Below are 15103 nucleotides of genomic sequence, written 5' to 3'. Positions count from 1 at the left end.
AGAAGAAAAGGAGAAGAGCAAGGAGAAAAAGTGTCCTGTTGACAATATGGTCATTAGAGGCAGAGCACAAACCAGGATGGGAAAGATATATGCCATGCCCAATTTAAAGGAACCATCCTGGCATTTGCCGTAGTGATTTAGGGATATCACAGACAACCTTAATCTGGAAAACCAAATAAGGATTTGATCCACCATTCTACAAAATGTGGGTCTAGTGGCTTATCAATGTGCAACCTCATTCAGTCTGGAACACTTGTTGTTAGAAATAAAACCAAATATTAAGAAAATAAGCCAATTTCTTGTCAGTATACTGAATGCAAGAATAGGGAGTACAGAAGAACCTAGACAAAATTCTGTACGGGAAAACATAGATGACATGACTTGAGGTTATCAGGTGGCAGAAATAGATGGAACTATCACAGAAGCAGTGTGTGCTTCTGGAACCTTTGAGGAAAGTGAGATGAATTGGAAGCTAGCAGTAGAGTTTTTGTAAATTTTTATTATTATAAGATGTGTAACTGCACATAAAATAACAACAAAATTTGTTCTCTAGAGTGGAATTCAGCAGGGGAAAAATTGGTAAGAAAAAAGAAAAACAGTGTTTTGAGGACTTCCATATATTTAAAAGTAACAACATTACAATATACTGAAATATATATATGCCACATATGCAGAAAAATCTTAAAAAAATAATAGCCACAAATCTCACTAATTTTTATTTACAAAATGATCTTCTTTGATGAGAATACCATTTTAGTCACAGCCTTATAATATCAGATACATTACTGCTTCTCCAATGTAAGTTTATGTTAAATGTATTCTATATTCATTTATGTCACCCCCCCCCCCCCCCCTCCTTTCATATGTGATTCAGATTATGGACAAAAAGTTAAAATAAACTGACTTTTATGGTTATATTTTTAACATTTCTACTTTTTTCCATCTGTCAAATAGAAAATCCTTCTAAAACTTAAGACATACACATTGTGATTTCATTTAACTAGAGACATCTGAAAGAACTTTCAAAATAATTTTGTAGAACTTCACTTTTATTCATTCTTTTAACCTTTCTCATGATTCAGTTTACATCTTCAGTTGTTCTAATAATTCAGCAGTCACTGTATTTCTGTTAACTTGAATAAGGAGACTGGACACATACATAATTTCTAAATGCAACTGGACTTTCTCTGCAAATCAGACAAAGTGTGTTATTTACCAAAGTAACATAGATTTAAATCTTAATGAGTCAAAACCACAGTTGTTCCACATATACCTCACACAAAGAATTTATCTGATTTGCGGCAGCCGTAAACATAGCAGGACTTGAATCACAAAGCTAAAATATTCCCTGATTAGCACTTTCTTGTTTGACCACCAGCCTCATTGTGGTTGTATAATAATTCTTTTAAGATAACACATTCGAAAAGTGTAACAAATTTTTTACTAAATGAAACAAAGTTTCTTTTGTGGAAATCACAAAGAAATATTCAACAATCTTACTTTGGCAATTATATCTAGAAATTTCTCTACTTATCTCAAACGACTTCAGAGCCTATTGAAAAAGTAAAAATTATTAACTATATATGGAACTGAAATCATGTAAATGAATGTGAAAAAGGCAGTACATTATTTTGGAATACTGAACAGATTAAAATTAAAATTGGTTTGTTGAATATGTGAGAAACCGTTACCTACAGTTTGACAAAATTAATGTAATTTTTGTACACAGCAGCAACTCAAAACACATTTTAAATTAAAAAAAAGAGCAATAAAAACACTGGCATACTGGAAAAAATATATTATTTGAATCAATGCCAGTATATGAAGATCAATAGGTTTTTATTCACTGTACCATATCTGCTGAGAAATGTACATAGATTCTAGACTGAAGGACAACAGTTCCTGTCAGCAAGAACAAAGAAATGCATAGATTTATTAACAATATTATGATACGCTATTTTTCATATTCAAGAAATGAGAGTTTCCATATCCTGCCACATAATATCATAATTGATTACAATTGTTCCCAGCACCATAGAAAAAAAAGTTATGACCCATTTTATAACTTTACATGCTGATATACAATATTCCCATTTTTTAAATTTTCCATAAAACTGAACCTTAGACTAAAATCTGACATACAAGACAATTTATGAACTACCAAGTCCTCTTTGTCTTGCATCAAACCCATCTTCTAATTGTTTAAGATACTGCTTTCGACAATCCATCTCATCAGCTGGCCTGTTGTGTGGTGTCCACACTGGTACTCCAATAAAGAACCTTTTAGCACGAATAAAATTCTGTAACAAAAGTGGAAACAAATTAATAGTAACCAAATCAACATTTATTAAACTAAAATTTATATAGAAGGAACATGATTATTAAGTATTTTGGGGCAAATGGAAGATGATGGCTAAATAAGAGTAAAGTGACAGAAAGGATAAATTAAAATTGAACATCAGTAAACTCATAACAGTGCCCCAAAATGAAAATTTTTTGAAGCCACAAAACATCTATGACAATTAAACAAAAGGTCTTAATACAGTTTTTTCTGGTTCATTCCACATTATTTTAGTCTTCACTTTAGCGCTGAAGGGCATTGCTGGGTCAGCTGCCATATGCTAGTCCCTCTAAACCATGATGCAGAAGGGAAGCAATATATTGCAGAAAACTGTCTTGTTTAAAATAGTGTGACAGAAGAGTTCCACAGGAGAAGTACAAAATTTCTAAATTCTCCTGCTGTAACAAGAAGCCAAGTGTTTTCGTCACCTATATTCATTCTTTCTTAAAGCTGTGATTCCAATGCAATGTCTAGGATGACCACAGCTGCACGATTTGAGATACACATTTAGGGATGGGTGTTCAACTTTGAATGACACAATTTTCAGTCACTCCATGAGAATCATGGTGGCACTGCCTTAAAATCAACAACATACATGCCATGGGGTGGCAGCCTTTGTAAGACATGTATGGAAGTAATGGTTCCGAATCTATGTGAAAACTCTTAAAAGCTATTTAAATAACACAAACATTAACATTAAAATCTTTTTTCTTCATATCTACATATATGCTGCCCTCTGCCACTGCAGAATTCCAGACTCTAGTGTGTAACATGGTTGCACGTATCTAAAGTATGTTGGTGCTTGAGAAACAGCACGCTGTAATCGAGTTTCAAATTAAAAGAGTTTGTCCACAGATGGAGCACATTCTCCTTCAGCATGGCAATGCCATACCACACACAAGCGACATCTACAACAATCCAACGCCTTGGGTTCACTATCATTGATCATCTGTCACACAGTACCAACTTGGGTCCTCTGATTTTCACCTGTTTCCAATACTTAAAGAACACCTTTGATGACTTCACTTCGTTAGTGATGAAGCAGTGCAAGCAGAGCTGAGGTGGTGCTTCTACCAACAAAGTCAGCTGAGGTGGTGCTTCTACCAACAAAGTCAAATATTCACCAGTGATAGTATCAACAAACTGGTCTCTTGCTGGGAGAAATATGTTTATTGCTAGGATGACTACGTTGAGAAATAAATCTGTAGACATGAAGAATAAAGATGCAGAATTCAATAACATCTGCTTTACCTACAAAACTATAACAGTTTTTACATTAAAAATTTGGAGGCATTACTTTCACCAAGCCATCATACTGACTACTTACTGAAATGACAGTGCAATATGGTCACAGACACTGAGTGTGGCTTCTTGTTGACATGTTCCAAGACTACATGGCCACAGCTGCAATCATCAGTTTTATAAAGAAACTGAAGTACTGATACTGCTTCAGCTACAAAACCACAAGACAATCAAATAAGATGAACTACAGTGACAACTCCATCTCATGTTGGCCTCTGTAACTTGACTCAATTGCTGAGTTCTTGATGCCTCCAGCTCCTGCAGTCAGTTACATCAAAGCAGTCCCATTTGACAGTCACAAGGACAGAATTGTCTTAGTTGCCTTAATGGAATCACATCTTTACAGTGATATATTATCTAACTGAACAATGAATGACAGCATGCAGAAAGCTGGCATATGCTAACACAGTGAACACCCCCTGCAAGTTTCAATTGTAACTATGTCAGCTTACTAGTTAGTGTGCTTTTTTGGATAGGGAAAGCTTTATAATATTTATACAAACCTTTGTATCAAGTGTGAATCGATGGTATATTCCACTAGGAATTATGATCATATCACCAGGTAAAACTTCAATACGAATCCACTCATCATTTCCATTTCGTACATCAAAGTATCCTGAACCTTCGAGCACGAATCTTATTTCTTCTTCTGTATGCAGGTGTTCAGTGAAAAAGCTCTTCAGCTGGAACAAAATATATAAGCTTAACAGAGTACTTTCCCTACTCAAATAAGGAATTAACATCCAGGACAAGGCATCCTGGAGGAAACAATTAAAAAGGGCTACAGTAATGCAGTGTGTACAAGTAACAAGCCAAAATTTAAAATTGTGTTTCATATTACACTTACCACAACCAATCCTAAGCAAAAAGCACTTATCATTTCTTTTCACATATTTTCTTACATTTTCCTTCTGCTGAAAACTACAGTGTAAATAACTTCTAACAATTTAATAGAAAAATAGAATGAATCTGTTTCATTTCCACATTTTAATAAATGCAACATAGAAAACAATTTTTAAAAAATTAGTTAATATAAACAACTGATAGTGTCTAGTGAAGTCTGTGAAAACAAAAGATTATCATATCATCACATGGTCTCCAGGAATCAATAACAGCTGAATGTATAAAAGACTAGCTTTTACTAGAAATCAAGATGAAATAGGATTTGCATTACCTGTCAGACATTTCATTTCTGCTGTTAGACTATAAGAAGATTTTTACACTTGCATTTTTCAATCCACTGTACCTCAAAACTAGATTCAGTAAAGGACACCCTAGATCGCTGTTCCCTCTGATACCACATTTGTAAGTATAAACTGAGTAAGACATTTGCAAACATGGCAAAATCCTTTTTGCAGGGTTTTTTTAAATCAATACTGTCATTTTCCATGGCTACTTTCACTCTGTCTTAACAACATTCACTATTAATTTGATTTTACTGTATGGGCTGACAATTTCAGATATGATATGCCTACTACTGGGCATATTTTTACTTGCAATGTGTTACAACAAAACTAAATATAACACATCTCTACTTCCCAAACCACCTTACAGTGTGTGGTATGTATCACTGTCATTTCCCCCTTTTCCTGTTTCAGTCATGAATAGTTAATAATAATAGAGATTTCTGGTAGTCTCCATGTGGATTATAATCTCTCTAATTTTACCTACATGATCTTTTTGGAAGATATACATAGGATGCAACACCATGTTGCTTGATTCTTCTAGGAACATATGCTCTTTGAACTTTTAATAGTAAACCACACCACACCATGATGCAGAACACCTCCCTGCAAAGAAACACACTGCTCTTCTTTGAATCTTCTCTTTTTCCTCTATCAATTGAATCGGTCAGAGCTGAAAGGCATTAAATCCATTTTTGCAACTTAACAGGAGAAGGAAAAAACTGTGTAGATGTAACTAAACAAAATAAATATTGATTATAACCCCTATTACACTAGTCAACAGCCATTTTGCATCTGGGATGTGATACATCAACTAATACACTAATACGTATTTTGGTGTGTAGAATCCGAATATACCTTTCAAAATGGTCTAGCAAGCACCATTTTTGAGTTCTTAAAGGTTTTCTATTTTTCGTATTCAGTATTTTGCTTTTTGCTGTTCTTTTGTTTTGATGTTTAATTGCTTATTTTTGATTTGCAGAGGAGAGCTAGAAGATCTACAAATCGTCTGTAAAAGGTTGGTGTGGTAATCTAGTGGTGAGAGAGAGATCCTCAGTGAGTATTTCCTGTGAAAGACAGTGCAAACTTTTAGTGTTTAAAACTTACACTAAGAAAAATGGCAACTAGTAAAGCTTGTTGCTGCCTAAACCACCCCAACAACTTTTGTTATGTGTGTCGGAAATTCACTCCAAAAGCTCAAAGAAAACCAATCACTGATTTGTTTAAGAAGGCATATAAATTGTAATTTGATTGTCCTGTTGGTGATCAAGATAAAAATTTTGCACCTCATATTCCCTGCATAACCTGTACTACAACCTTAACCGAGTGGCTGAAAGGAAAACACTGAGCCATTCCCTCCGATGAGTGGCTGAAAGGAAAACACTGAGCCATGCCATCTGATGGTGTGGTGTGAGCCTAAAGACCATTATTCAGACTGTTATTTCTGTCTTACAAATATTTTGGGACATTCAAGCACAACTAGACATAAAATAAAGTATGCAAATGTATCTTCAGTGCATTTGCCTGTGTCCCATGCTCCTGTCTGTAACTTGAAACCCACGGAACCAGACACCATGTCAAGTGAATCAGAAATCATTGAGCATATAGAAGAGTACTGCCCTCACTCAATATCATGACACTTTGCCTCAGCTCTTAAATCAAAAGGAATTGAACAATTTGGTTCACAATCTACAACTTTCGAAACAGCTAGCTTAACTCTTGGGGTCGAGACTGCAACAATGGAACCTTCTAGCTCCAGGGACAAAAATTTCCTGTTTCAGATCAGGAGGTGCTTCTTTCACTCAGTATTTCGAAATGCAGAATTCAGTGTGTGTTTGTAGAGATTTCAATGGTCTAACGATGTGGCTAGGTGTATAACGTAATCCACAGGAGTGGCGTCTATTTATTGACTCCAATAACATCAGCTTGAAAGCAGTACTACTGCATAATGGCAATCCATTTCCATTGGTACCTTTGGCTTGCTTAGGCAGTAGACGTGAAAGAAACTTATGAAACCATGGCTTTGCTGCTAGAGGCAATTAAATATAAGGATCACGAATGGCGCCTTTGCTGTGATTTAAAAGTTGTTGTACTCCTTACAGGTTTACAGGCTGCATCCACGAAACACTGCTGCTTTTTGTGCCTTTGGAACAGCCATTACACCAAGAACCACTATACAGTCAAGGAATGGCCTGTAAAGAAGTCATGTGTTCCTGGAAATGTAAATGTGAACAATTTGTTGAACAATTGGTGAACAATTGGTTGAGCCTGATAAAATCATTTTGCCTCCCCTTCATATCAAGTTGGGCTTTATCAAGAACTTTGTAAAAGCTCTGGATAAAGAAGGTGAGGCCTTCAATCACTTAAAAGAAAAGTTTACCAAATTAAGCAAGGCAATGCTAAAAGAGGATATATTTGTTGGACCAGAAATAAGAAAATTGCTGAAAGATCCAACCTTCGATATCAAACTCACAGATATCCAATTAGCTGCTTGGTCTTCATTTAAAGCAATTGTGAAGGGCTTTTTGGGTAACAGAAAAGACAAAAACTATGTTACCATTGTGAATGATCTGTTGGACAACTATAAGAACATGGGGTGTAGAATGTCACTTAAAATTCACTTTTTACATTTTCACCTTGATTTCTTCCCGGAAAATTTGGGAGCTGTAAGCGATTAGCATGGTGAACGCTTTCACCAAGACATTCTTACCACGGAACACCGTTACCAAGGCTATTGGAACCCTTTGAAGATGGATGACTACTGCTGGGGTTTTGTTAGGGAGAGTGGTGAAACAGCAAACAAAAGAAGAGCTCCATCATTGCATTTTTCAAAAACCAAAGACGATTAAAGGGGGAAATATATTCTGAACTAATTTGGACCTTTTATTGGCATCATGCCCATATAAAGGGTGTCCCATTTATCTTGAGTACTCTAAATAACTGTTTGTCCAGAAGCAAATTACAAAATGTTTCAAGCAAATGTTCTTCAGCCATCAGGGGGACATCAATCAGCATGATTGCCTTTATTGTAGCTTTGTTTTTTACAAAGATATGAACAGCAGTATGACTTTTTTAAATGGCACCCTGCATTTTTTATTCAGTAATTCATTTCTTCTCCTAAAGACCTATTCAAATATGCATCACAGTGTACCATTAACTGAAACACAATGTCATTAATTACATAGCTCAACACTGACATTACATGCAAAACAGTATTGATTTCAAACATTCTGAACGTGTATTTTTGTTTGACTTAATTGTGTCAATTTTTGCTGTTACCATTTTTTATTCTGCTTTGTATCTAGGAAATGTGATGTCATAGAGAAAAACTGATTTTACCAGTGTATTCAGCACTTCAAAATGAGGTAAATCTACCCATTTACAAACCAAATGCAGAAAAAAGTTTAAATTTGTTAACTAGTGTTATCTATTAAATAATTTCTTAGAATCTAATTTTTGTTAATGAAAATACAATTTGAACGTTTAACCGCATTTATTTCTGTTTTTCAAAAATGGACTTAATGCTTTTCAGCCCTGTGGTTACTAGTAAATTCATGACCTGTATTGATTAATAAATTTAATATGGAATATTAATCACATACGTTTATTGAATACATATTAATGGACAACAGTAATGTTAGTTACATACTACATTATTACTATGACTGAATATAATTTAAATTCATGAACAAACAAACAAACACACAGGACTTATTAGGGATGAAAAGATTCACTCAGAGTACTCATTAATGGCCATTTTAGAATGTTCTCGTAAGATTCCATCGCGTCTTGAAGAACATATTTCACTGACTTTCAAATGTCCTGTATCTTTTTGAAGTTTATGGGAACTTTGTCCTTGTATACCTTGTCACATGGTATGGTAAGATAAGGCAGTGACCTTGACTTTCCCAGAAATAATATGTGTAACAGGAGAGTTGATGTAAACAGATGCTTCAACCTCTCCAATTGTTGCAGTACTTGAATTTTAAGGGAGAATGCCTGCTTTTATCTCTTGGGAACCCTTCAGTTTCCCTCGACACAACATGTATCAAAATCAATTATTTCATTATACTCTGCAACATGTACTTCCACATTTTTTCTACTGTTTGCTTTTAGGGTATAAACTCTATCACAATTTTTTCTTTTCTTTTTGAATACTCCAAAATTTCTATCGTGTGGCAATGGGAGAAAACAGTTCAACACCGTACGGGGGACATCATTTGGTTCACCGATGGGTCAAAAACAGATCAGGGCATTGGGGCACGGTTGTACGGGGTTCAGCCAAGACTGGAGAGCAGCATCTCTCTAGGGAAACTGGCCTCTGTATTCCAAGCCGAAATAACTGCAATCAGGGCATGTGTGGAGGAGAATATGAGTAGGTGCTACAATGACCGTAACATCTACATCTATTCAGACAGTGCATAGAGTTTTCTTGTTTGAGAAAGGAAACAGAAGTGTCATTAATGAATATCTTCATCGTCAGCTCCAAGCATTCACTGCAGGACACAAAGATATTGAGCATCTTTGGTCGGAATTTAAAGGCATTGTCCACCACATGAGAGAAATATGTGCCTAGCAAAAGTATAGAGGAGGGAAAGGATCCACCTTGCTTCAACAAACATATTAGGAAGTTGCTGAGAAAGCAGATAATTTTAAACGCAGTCACTGCCCCACTGACAAACAGAAATGATGTGAAATGAAAGCAGCTGTCAATGAATTTGAAAACAATATTTCATCTGGAGATTCTAAAAATAATCCCAAAAAATTTTGGCCGTACGTAAAATCTATGAACGCTACAAATAATTCATTACCTTCTCTTGCTGTCAGTACAGGTAATATAACGGATGATGATAAACAGAAGGCTGAAATTCTAAACCTAGATATCAAAAACTCATTTACGGTAGACGACTGCAGCACCATTCTCTTTTCCAATTATCAAACAATTGCAAGGAAGGCTGACATAATGTTTAGTGTATCTGGGATTTTAAAACAGTTAAGACACTTAAGACGCCAGGAAGGCATCTGGCTCAGATCGTATCCCCGTAAGATTTTATGTTGACTATGCTACAAATACAGCATCATTCTTATCCATCATCTATCAGAGATCATTAGAACAGCGGAAAGTTCCACGTATCAGGAAGAAGGCCCAGGTCATAGCAATCTATAAAAAGGGTAGAAAATTGGATGCACATAATTACCGGACAATTTCGCTGACATTGATTTGTTGTAGAATCATGGAACATATTTTGTGTTCAGACATAATGAACTTTCTATACTCTGAGAAGCTCACCTGCAGAAACCAGGAAACAGCGGTCACGCAAGACATAGCTGGCACTCTTTGTGCGTGATATACAACAGGCTCTAGATACCGGCTCCCAGGTTGATGCCATATTCCTCAACTTTTGAAATGCATTCGACTCAGTTCCGCACTGCCGCTTCTTCCAAAAAGTGCATGCTTACCATCTATCCGATGACATATGCGGTTGGATAGAAAGTTTTCTAATAGACAGAGAGCAATATGTAATCCTGAATTGGGAGACTTCAGCAGAAACAAGCATAACATCAGGCGTGTCCCAGGGCAGTCAACAAGACTTGGAGTTTTGTTCATCTGTATGGGACCCTTACCAGTTGGGTCTGATTCAAGAGATTAAGAAGATCCAAAGAAGAGCAGCAAGATTCGTGACTGGTACATTTAGCCATCGTGAGAGCATTACAAATCTCATAGACAGTTTGAAGTGGGACACACTTGCAGATAGACGATGTGCTAAACAGAAAGGACTGCTCACTAAATTCCAAAATCTGATCTTCGCTGAGGATGTAGAGCATATATTATTACCATCAACTTTCATAACGTGCAATGATCACCATTCAAAGATAAGGTAAATTAGAGATTGTACTGAGGCGTTCAGGCAGTTGTTTTTCCCTCGTGCGATCCGTGAGTGGAACATTCTGCCACACACCGCTTGGTGGCTAGCAGAGTATATATGTAGATACATAGATGTAGCTTTGCAGTCAGTGAGTATTCCTCCAGCTTTTTATTCTTTCCTGTCTCTCATACTTGTCTCTCTTTATAGTAGTGTATCAGAATTGTAAAAAAGTGTTGTATATATCCAACTTCAATTAAGTTCTTAACTTTTAAGATAAATACATTAATTAACAATTATTTCAGTAGAATTGAAAACTATCTTACTACCTTTTCTTCATAGTTTGGTAAACAGTTCTTTGAACAAGTGATTTCATCTTCATATGTGTATCCACGCTCTTTCTTGATTTTTTCAAGTTCTCCATCTTCTATAAATGTTTTTGGATTCAACTGAAATAATGATAAAGCTAATATTAATTTTGTTTATGCACATTACATTATAACAATCGTAATAAAACACGTAACACACTGACTGCAAATTATATGTGAGTTAAAGAAATGAAAATGTGTGACAATAAAATAGCAAAAAATGCAGTATGGGGCACAGAAGAAACAAGTTAACAAATCAGATTTCTCCAGACTATTGTCTCATTCTGTTTCTTGCATTATGAACCAAATTAGCTGCCACAGAAACATGTGAAATATAGCACTAAAGAACAAGCAAAGATATTGTTGATGAGAAGACAGCATAAAATCCCACACAGTGCTGATTAAGCACACAGACAGTCTTCTAGAAAGCAGAAGGTGAAAGTGATTAATTTCCTCTCGTTGATTAACACTGTGGCATGGGGGAAGAAAAAAAAAAAAAAAAAAAAAAAAAAAAAAAGGAGTCAAAGATACTCAATGCGGGAGGAATGGCATAAAGATAAAATATTATATATGGATAAAAAAAGGAAGAGAAACTCTGTTATCAAAAAGGATCTGACAGAGTGCCGACATGAAGACTGAAATGTTTGTTCAAAGCGGACCCATACAAACGCTACAAACTTTGTGTTTAAATTCTCTGGGACATTAAATCACTATTACATTTATTTGTTGTAGATCACTTTATGAAGGTCATTCTAAAAGTAAAGAATGTTTGTTTCTACAGATATTTTAATTCAATAAAATAAAAAAATAACTGATGTTGACTGCACAGCAGCAAGGAGAGCTCCACCTACCAACCCAAAGGAGCCAATGGGTCTGATGATGGTTTTATAGAAAAAACCGAAACCGGTTACTCATTAAAACAGACATAACGTGATCAAGACTGAACTTTAATCTAAATATAAATTTATACATTTGTTGTAGCTCTCTCCATGAGCTTTCCTATGCCTTCTACATACTCAGTTACTGCAAAGTTACTGAACCAGTCACTAACATCCTTTTTCAGTTCGTTGTCATTCCCAGTGTGCTTTCCACCCAAAAAGTACTTCAATTTTGGAAGAAAGATGCTAATCACTTGGTGACAATTAGGTCCAAAAATATTCCCCTTTAACTGCCAAAGCAAATTTTCCTTCAATGTAGCAGAATTTGGATGAGCATATTGTAAAGATGGGCAATGCCCGTGGATGACAATTGACATCACTCATTTTCAATGGCATGGAATAGTCGCTGAAGGATCTGACAATCAAATTTCCATAAACATAAATTTCGATAGGGTGGACTTCTTTACATTCACAAACTATGTTACACTACGAAGCTTCCACTTTGTGGGATCATTAACTTTGACACAAATTTTAAAATTGCACAAATCAACAGTAAACTCCTGCTCACTGTAAACACCATACAGGTATCAATGGTTGGAAGGTCTGTGGCACAGCAGGAATTCTGACACTCACCAAAATGACCCTATTACATGAAACCTCATATCCCATCCACCTAAACTGCAATCATACAAAAACAAAAAATGAAATGCATTTGTAGTTATTATTGGAAAAAATTAATTTCCATGTATTTGTGAAAATGCCTTTAAAATTATGATACAGCTGTACAGAGAAATATACATAATGTACAATGTATAAGTGCAGTATCTCAGACAGTTACTGTATATTGGGTGCAGCTGCTTCACCTGTCTACAACACGATTCTGTAAACGCCTATGGCAACACCTCATCATAGCTCTATAGATGACTATTGTTTTCACCTACAGTGGTTTGCACTGAGCAATTGAAAGCTGCCAAAAGTTCTGCCCAGTGTTCAGAATTTCGTTAAGTTGACTAGACTGTAGGAGTGTTTTAGTAGCAAATAACAGATGTAATAAAACTCATGCATGGTGTGGCATTTTTTCATGCATCTCAGAGTTTACGATGTCATGTCTCCTGATCTATGATAGGTAAATGCCCATGGTGACTGTTTCTTGACAGTAACAGACAGGTGTAACAAGTTTGGCTGAAATTGGTCCAGTGGTTTAGAAGGATGCTGCTGAAAAACATGCAGTGCTGCCTGAGTATGTATTTATTCCAATCTTCTACTCATCCATCTCCTACCTCCCCACTGCTCTGTCTACCTCCTCCTTCACCCCCTCTCTGCCATGTCCTCCACCACCACACTATATCTCCACCTGCCCCTTCCACTGTCCATCTCCTCCCCCCCCCCCCCCACCTGCCCATGTGTTCCTCGCCTCTCTGTTCATGTCCACGTCCATGTCCTCCTCCTCCTCCTCCTCCCTCTGTCCATCTCCTCTACCCTCCTCTTACTGTTCAACCTCCACTGCCCTCCTTTCTGTCCGTTCCTCCGGCCCCTCTCCTAGAACGGAAAGGGAAGACACATCCATATGCCTTGGTACAGGGTTCATAGATACAGCAACGGCGGAACTGAAATGTAGTGTAGAATAGAGAGAATATCAATGCTGACAATATGAACAGGGAACATATGTATAGAATAGTAAATGAAAATGTACCTACTAATGACAAGAACAGCAAAGAAAAGAGAGTAATAGGAGGAGCTAGATGATGCACTGAAAAGCATACCACATAGACAAGTCAAGATATTTGTAAGTGATTATTATATACAGACTGGAAGGGAGAATCAATATACGGAAATAGTACATGAACACTCAGTACATAACAGGACAAACAAATATGAAGAAAGGTTAACTGAACTGTGTCGAGAACACAAAATAAGATGATGACAATACACTTCAGGGCCAAACTGGGTAAGAAAGATATGAGCAATCCATGCACCCGTCTTCCAGACAGACCATATAGCATTCAGTCTGATCATAGAGATCAGGAAGAATACAAGATTAGAATCACATCACTATCTTAGAGAAGTCAAGTGCCATCAGATTCCAAACAGGCCACAGATGAATATAGCAACTGGAAACATGAAAACAAACACAGACAAATTAAAATGCAATCAAGCCGCATACGAGAAAGGAGTTGAAACATACAGTGAATGGGTCGACATGAAGCTGAACATTGGAAAGTAGGCAGAACTATAGGGAAAGGAAAAAAAGAAAAACGAGTACTGGCAGTGAGATAAGAATTGTCAGGAAGTGGCAGAGAACAGCATGAAAGCCTCCTGGATTGACAGGAGTAATGAGAAGGACCATGAACAATTGGAGGTATTCCTCAGAACAATAAAGAAAGTGGCCAGAACAATAAGATGAACCAGAAGACAAAGGATGAAGCAGGAACTGGATGAGACTGAGAACAACTTTAGGAAAACCAACAGTATACCCGTTTTTGGGAAAGGCAAAATGAGTCCGACTGGCTACAGGGGCAAAGAACTGTTTATTAGAGAGAAGGAAAAGAAACTGACTGTTAAGAGTGAAGGTAAGTGTAGAATACTTGCAGAGTACTTTCATGAACTGCTGAATTGTGAACCACCTGAAGCCAAATAGGAACAGAGGATGGGCACAGAAGAGAGCCACGCCTTCCAACCAGGAATGATGTCAAAAAGGCCAAAACTGATCTAAAGAATAAAAATGCAACTGGAGAAGACAGGATATCAGCCAAGGTGGTAAAGTGGGGAGGCGACAAAGTGATAGACAACATGACCAAGGTTACCTGCCAAATTTGCAGACAAATGTTACCAGAAGGAGGGAAGAATGTGATCATAGTGCCAGTAGGTAAGAAGGGTGCAAGAGGGATGCAAACAACTACGGAGGAATATCACTGTCACAATTCTTCTTGAAAAGATCAGAAAAACAGATGGAAACTGCAGCTGGAAACTATCAAGTGGGATTTAGAAAAGGAGGAGGATGCACAGAGCATATTTATACTGAAACGACTGGTGGAACATATGACTTTAAAGAACAAAAAGATGGTAGTAACCTTCATGGACTTCATGAAGGCATAGGATTCCACTGACAGATGGACTCTTGGAAGGATATTGGAGAACAGAGGACAAGATGGCACTACACGAGAAC

The 15103-nt window shown here is 36.6% G+C and overlaps 1 protein-coding gene across 1 annotated transcript in view; it reads right to left on the bottom strand.

Moving 5' to 3' along the window:
* Positions 1 to 598: 598 nt before the first annotated feature.
* The window catches only part of LOC126246832 (acireductone dioxygenase), a 49683-nt gene continuing 35178 nt past the window's right edge, over positions 599 to 15103 (bottom strand). Inside the window, exons 3-5 of the mRNA XM_049948425.1 lie at positions 11021 to 11140; positions 4147 to 4326; positions 599 to 2300 (exon numbers count right to left, since the gene is read on the bottom strand). Of these exons, the coding sequence (XP_049804382.1) occupies positions 2151 to 2300; positions 4147 to 4326; positions 11021 to 11140 (450 nt within the window). The 3' untranslated portion in view covers positions 599 to 2150. The remainder of the gene's footprint in view (positions 2301 to 4146; positions 4327 to 11020; positions 11141 to 15103) is intronic.

This window comes from Schistocerca nitens, chromosome 1 (genome assembly GCF_023898315.1).
Source record: "Schistocerca nitens isolate TAMUIC-IGC-003100 chromosome 1, iqSchNite1.1, whole genome shotgun sequence".
Lineage (NCBI taxonomy): Eukaryota > Metazoa > Arthropoda > Insecta > Orthoptera > Acrididae > Schistocerca > Schistocerca nitens.
The sequence above is the reverse complement of the archived record's forward strand: the minus strand, read 5'-3'. Positions and strand labels throughout refer to the sequence as shown.